Below are 7,087 nucleotides of genomic sequence, written 5' to 3' on the forward strand. Positions count from 1 at the left end.
AAAGCTTCTCTAAACATAGACTTTCATCAGTGACGCTGCAAGCCTTCATCTAATCTTTCATGATTTCCCATGCAGGAACATCAAAAGAGAAGGAAGAGAATAGCTCTGTTCCAAAGCAACAGTGCTCTGCGTGAAAAGTATGTGTTTAGCTACAACGCACATAAAACGTAAGTGGGAAATTATTATTTACATGAGACATATTTTAATAAACATCATCATTAGCTCCCTTTCTTTTCCTATAAGGAACAAGGATTTGTGCAGTTCAAAATCATGTCCAAAGCTCAAGGGATTTCTGGAAGAAAATGAAAAAGAATTAGAAAGTATCTAACATGTAAGTCTTCAAAGCAAGAAGATCAATTTATTTTCATTTTTACTTACTGAAACACATTCTGCATACTTTATTGTTTCTGTCATCTTGTTATAATCCATCCAAAGAGTTTTCAAAGAACATTAAATCCTACAAATAAACAAACTGTGAACGGTAAGGAGGGTACAAAAATGCAACAATTACTATCAAAAGGCTTACTCGTAGGCTTTTTTTACATAAAGTAATTAGATTAGTCAATGGTTTTCGAATACTCTGCCACTGAGGAACAGGAGTTTTGGAGGACACAACCCAAAAATCTTAAGTGTTATGAGTTACATTTCTGACCTAATAAAAGCAGAGCATCTGAATTGTTGTTGCTATTTTAAAGCAAACGCCTTCCAGTGAATAATTTAAACAGTTTTGTCCTTTTGGTTTGTATTCTCTGATGTAAGTATCACAGATGATTTTGAAACCATTGAATCTTAATATTAACACATTAGTGTTGGCAAAAGTTCAAGCAAATATCAATCGATAATTCTAGAAAACATGCATCTTAACTTCACCCTTACCCCTAAAGGTGAGTATTCTCCTTTTCATATACTTGTTCTCTTGTGATTATCTTCACGAGGGAATTTTTGTAGGAAATTTCACATGACCTGACAGTCACAGAATTCACAGAATTCACAGAATTCACAGAATTGTTAGGGTTGGAAGGGACCTCTGGAGATCATCTAGTCCAACCCTCCTGCCAGAGCAGGGTCACCTACAGCACGTTACACAGGACAGCGTCCAGGCGGGTTTTGAATGTCCAGAGTGGGAGACTCCACCACCTCTCTGGGCAGCCTGTGCCAGTGCTCCACTACCCTCAAAGTAAAGAAGTTCCTTCTCATGTTAAGATGGAACTTCCTATGTTCAAGTTTATGCCCATTACCCCTCGTCCTATCACTGGGCGCCACTGAAAAAAGACTACTCCCATCCCCCTGGCATCCTCCCATTAAGTATTTGTATGTATTAATAAGATCCCCCCTCAATCTTCTTTTCTCTAGAAAAATGTATGTTGTCTTACATACAACAGTTGGCACAACTATTGAAGTGGCGCTCACCATTTGAAATTACCGTTAGAATAACATAACTTTTGTATTGGTTCATATACCCATTCAAACCCAACAGATAAGGGGTTTGGGGGAGTCTGCTACGTTTGACATATTTGAGACTGCTATGTAAGATATTGAATTACATGTGGAATACTATCGAAACAGTTTAATAAACAAAAATACTGGGAACCTAAAGATGCTCAGTAAATAAGAAAAAAAACAAAAGCAGGCATAAAAATTAAAAGGACTTCAGTTAATTTATCCTTTAGGTAGCAGGTTTGGCTTTCCACTGTGCTTATGCCGTTATAGGACCACAGCTGATAGCAAAGGCCCCTTTGGTCCCAATCTGCCCACCTCTATAGGTCTACCTCTTGGCTTTGCATACTTACAATGAGGAAACAAGCACCAATCATTACTGCCTTGATTCTCACATCAAGATCTACAGGGACCTGGATCCCAAAGTTGGCTGTGTTGGTAAAGACGTTGTTTACAAATCCAGACCAGTACTTGGAAATTTTGCCAATTGTTGACATCTCATTGAGAGCTTTTACCTGCACAAATAAAAAAATAGGAGTACGCATAAATGTAAATAAGTCAAATACACACTGATTATATCTCCACAGAATTAATGACTGTGCCTCGACATGCAGAGTATGCTATAGTTGTCAGGTGGTTCTTTTATTCTTACCATTGAGATGCTCTATTAGTGTCAGATTTGCCTTTAGGAGTGGCACACAAGAAAGGTCTCAAGTTTGGAAACATCAGCATCTTTAGAGCTGACAGAAAAGTGGAGGAAAGCTATTGTGAAAGTTTATACCACTTTTGCTCTTCTTTAACAATGAATTTTTTTTTCCTGTCTTGTGTTTCTGATAGGCTCCAAGTCACAGCAGTGCTGTGGACCACTGTGCCCTACAACTGGCAGATATGTCCCCAGTTATGTAGCCACCTGCGTATTTCCCACAGTACACTGACATTTCAGACAGAACCCACTAAAGTCTCCTGATTTGGCTAATGAGTTGACCAACACGGAAGCTCTTCTATGATTCCTTAACTAAGACAAAGTGCTTTGTTCACATCAGAAAACTCTGTCCAGGGTTTCTTCAAGCATCTCCCATTCTCCCTCTCATCCCTTAAATATCTCAATGGCTCCTCAGAATTATTTTTCTCCTGATTAATGTTGTCAAATGGATGTAGACATGTTGGACACTAATCCTGCCTGCTGATCTCAGTCTGAGAGTAATGACAGCAGCAGATTCAGTGCCACAGGCTTCAAGGAACAGTGAATACGTGTGTGATGAAACCGTGAGCCTATCAAAAATCAATGGCTGAGTGCTCATGGACTGCAGAGGACCAGGACTTCACTTAGCAACATGTTTGTTTCCTTGAAGGAATTGTCCCTCCTGTCCAGAAAACATCTGCAGGAATCTGAGGTACAAGTTAGGAACTCCAATGCACATTGTTGTACTTCTGTTCCATAATTATAAGCAAAGTACATAATATTTTTAAGGGTAGAATAACATGGGTTTTGAGTGAGACATTTATTCAAAGTAGTAAAACTTTAAAATTCTTAACACTCATAAGAAACGTACCTCAAAGTCAACATCTTCAAAACAGCCACAAGTTGCGTATGGGCCAATTATTTTTAGTACATCTTCTTTACTTTCATTCTGTATAGTAAACTTTGGCAGAAAAGGGTCCCAGTTCTGTACAACGTACCCAGCTATTGTACCTGGTGGGGACTGAACTTCTAACTAGCAAACAAAAGAAAACAAAAAAATGTTATAAACTACTTTTATGTTAGCATATTTGTCCATAATAGTGTTTATATAGTGACATAATATTTATTTATTGAATATAATTATATATAATTTTGCCAAAGTCTGAACTGGATATTACAAGGCTGTCTAATGCTGTCTTCAAATATAGTGGACAATATGAAGCTCAAAAGCTGCACCAGAAGCTGACAACTTACATACAAGATTTGATAAAAACCATATGCTGCGAAAAGTTTTTGTTATTGTGATCAGGGAGCATCCTATAAGCTTTTTTATACAGCAGCTGTGCTATCAAAGTACCCCTTTTTTTTTAAATCCCGATGCAGTACTGAGAAAGTAGGTAGATGAGTTAACCTATAAAACATTTTTGTAAAACAAGAAAGATGTCTGAATAAAGGAAAGTCAAAAATGAGGAGAAGAGATCTGATACTCTGCACCATCTTCATTTTTCACTCAAAGCAGCTTATTTCCAAGTTCTGCAATTTCCCAGAGATATATGGCCTTGAAGAGGCAGAGCCATGGAACGAAGCACCGACCTCCTCGGAGAGCCGCTCCCCAGTCGCCCCCATGCCCTCGTGGCTCCCAGGGATTTTCCATCCTCCGCACTCTGGGAGTACAGCGGGTGATTTCCATCTGTAGCACTAACAAGCTCTAGTCTGTGTCAGGGCAAACACTGTTTTAGGGTGTTCCCTAACTGGGGAGACATCTGTATCATTAGATACAGAGCCTTTATTTGGGATGTCAGCAAGGAATGTCCCATGAGAGGTAGGAGGCAAGCTGGGAATCTAACTCGTAAAGGGGCCTTGTTTATCAATAGTTAGTTTTAAATGACAGCTTCCACCCAGTCCCCCAGGCTGAGAGGTGGGTGTAAATTCCTTCCTGCCATTCTCACAGAGGTAGCACGAGGCTTCATTAATGCTGCGCACCTACAGCGAGATGCTCAGGCAAAAGGCAAATAGGATTCACCCACCTCTTGAAGGAAGCAGGGGAACCAGCAGCTGTTGCATCTCAAAGGTCTGTTCACTGTAATCACTTCTCGGCCCGTGTTATCAGCAATCCTTATGGTGAAGGACCTTATAGGCGAACACAAGTTACGATCAAAGCAACCATTTTCTTCCACTGCAAAGTAAACTCTTTGTCCCAAATGGTTTTTTATCTCATATTTGCTGGAGGTCTCTGTGCCAAGTATGGCTAATAAAGCAAAACAAGTAGTACATTACCTTAGTATAACGTTAGAATTAGAGTTAGCCTTTACCAAGACTCACCAAATTCAGCTTTGCATACAAGTTTATAGTTCCAGTCTACTCTATAGTATATATTCTAAAAATCTTTGGAACAGAGAATGTTTAAAAAATTGTTTTGAAACGACACAAAGATAATATACCATTATAAGGAAATAGTAATATCAGGTCTGTATTTTGAAGGAAGATTTAGTTCTAAGACTGATTTGCTGTACGCTCAATTACATATCACAAAACAGAATTCAGATCCTGAGTTTTGGTTTAGGCTTTTTCGTGCTTTATCACCTGTGAAAAGTAACATGAGGCTGCCCCACTCCAATGACAAAACTTTCACTCAGCGAGATGTCCAAGAATCAAGGCCAACAACATTTTGAATGAAAGAAATACAATAAAAAATATTTTACTTGCAGAATTTAATACTTGTTCAGTACTTTGAAATTCTGAGGAACTATGTAAATAGAAACTATTATGCTTCATTTTGTGCCTTCTGACCTTCCTTCCTTTATTTGCTTTGTTTCTCGCAGCATGTTAATTATTGCTAAACACAACACATCTTTCCATGGATTGGAAAGATGGTTAAACTTTAATAACTTTGAGGGAGAGGTGTCTGAGGGAAAGACTTTAGGACTGGTGTAGAGATTACTCACTGTAATTTTTTTCTCCTCATTGGTTTGCTGCAGAACAGGCGTAAAGAAATCAAGCTTTCACCACGCTAACACCACATTATGGGCCTGATGCAAGGTCAGCAGGAGGCTTCGCTGACTTTAATGACTTTAACAAGGTGAGGGCAAGACTTGGAAGCCTTTTGGAGACATCTGTGTACCAGCACTGTTTAAGAGCGACAAGGATTGCGCCATACCTTCAAGAAGCTCCACCTGCTGATGAATAATTATCCGGTCCAGCTGTTTAAAAAAAAAAAAATAAACAAGATCATGGATGTTGGAAAGATCTGGGGCTGCCAGTGATCACCTGTCTATTTTTATTGCTCATCTCCTTGTTATTAGGATTTCTTTCCTTCCAGAGGTGCACAAGCTGGGTGCCCTAGGACTATCTCAAGTCACACTTCAGACATCCCTCTGAAATGATGACAGAAGAGCGTGACATTGGGTGCCGTGGTCAGGTAATTCACCCTCACGTCTGAAGAAAAATAATCTTCACTGGTGGAATGAGAAAGCCAACAGCAATAGAATGATGAATGTGAGAAGCAGGACTCACTTCTGACTCTGGTTCCTCCCTCCTGGTCTTATAGGGGAAGCCCCTTACCCCAAAGCGAAGGGTAGTGCTGGGCACCACGGCACTTAGAGGAGTGAATGAGTTTGGGCTCAAGCTCAAAATGTGCTGTAGCCACAGCTAGCAGGGCTAGCCAGTGGCGCCAACAACGGCACACACAAGCTTTAATGCTCTGATTTCAGGCACTGGGAGTTCTGCACCCTAAATCTGGCAAACGGTCACGCCAGGGTGCCAGAATGAGCAAAAACAACAGCTCCCCAGAGAAACCCTCAGCTCGCTGAAACCATCTTCCTCTGTGAGCTGGTTACAAATGCAGGAGGAAAACTCTTTGCCATGATACCAGCTTTTCTTTGCTTATCATCCCTCCAACATTACTCTTTTTTAGAGAACAGTCATTAGTATTATAAAACCAGCAGGACTTGATTTCAGTCTACCTTTCAGTTTTATGTGACTTTTTATGCCTCTTTTATGTGATAGCTTAGGCTTTGCTAATTTCTTTTCCTTAAATTCCTGATGGGCAAACGCTTGGCACAGGATTTTGTCATTACTCACAGCTGCAGACAGAAAGCACACAACAACCTTCCGAGACCAGCATGTCACAGCTCTCCAGCGTCTGGATATTTTACAACTGATAAATCTTGCCTGGTACATATTCAAACTATCGCAGCCATTTGTCAGTTCTAGTCATCTCCTGCAGCTAGTTCAGGCTGCAAAGAATAGCTGGTGAAAGATAAACTTCTTTATCCCTTTCATTAATCTCTGAAATGTGCATGCCATTAATTGAAATAATAAAAAATATTTGGACTTAAAAATTTTCTCCCAAGAATCTTAGCTGTTTGTAGTTTAAATTTCATGAGATATGTGAACTCGTGGAGCTCATGGGAAGTGCTCTGCTGATGAAAAAAGAATAAACAAGTTAAAGATGGCAGTTTGGATTTTTTATGTTCTAGCATTGATTTTAATACAGATTTCTTTGCCATACACAGACTTTCACAAGGAAAAGAAAATTAATGAGCCCGAGCAGTTAAAATCTTTGAGTGATTTTGATCTTTGTATTAGTTTATTGAGTACAATGTATAAACAATGTTGAGACAACACGGTGATATCACTTATTGGGCTGGCTTGTTTTGCCTCTCACTGGTTTCTGCAAGGCGGCTATTCCGATGCATCTTTTATACAGGCACTTGTGGATTAAGGGAATTGTGCACTTGGATCTGAAAACATTTAAAGCCCTTTGATTTACAAAGGACTGAGTCTTCTTGAGCTCAGATGTGTTAAAATTCCTTCTACACAGCTAATTCTCAGTATTCAGTTTTGTGAGTATTAAATTTACGTCTGATCAGTCCAACCAATTACAAACTAAGAAGCTTCTTACAAAATTGGTTAAGCTTGATGGTGGTACAACATGGTATTGAGCTACTTGGAAAATTCTTCTGCAAA

General features: G+C 39.5%; 1 protein-coding gene across 1 annotated transcript in view; it reads right to left on the reverse strand.

The window, feature by feature from the left end:
- Positions 1-418: 418 nt before the first annotated feature.
- The window catches only part of PLSCR5 (phospholipid scramblase family, member 5), a 23,131-nt gene continuing 16,462 nt past the window's right edge, over positions 419-7,087 (reverse strand). The window contains exons 4-8 of the mRNA XM_009890429.1: positions 5,277-5,319; positions 4,147-4,367; positions 2,991-3,152; positions 1,791-1,952; positions 419-457 (exon numbers count right to left, since the gene is read on the reverse strand). Coding sequence (XP_009888731.1) covers positions 419-457; positions 1,791-1,952; positions 2,991-3,152; positions 4,147-4,367; positions 5,277-5,319 — 627 coding nt within the window. The remainder of the gene's footprint in view (positions 458-1,790; positions 1,953-2,990; positions 3,153-4,146; positions 4,368-5,276; positions 5,320-7,087) is intronic.

Source organism: Charadrius vociferus, unplaced genomic scaffold, assembly GCF_000708025.1.
Source record: "Charadrius vociferus isolate BGI_N301 unplaced genomic scaffold, ASM70802v2 scaffold650, whole genome shotgun sequence".
NCBI lineage: Eukaryota > Metazoa > Chordata > Aves > Charadriiformes > Charadriidae > Charadrius > Charadrius vociferus.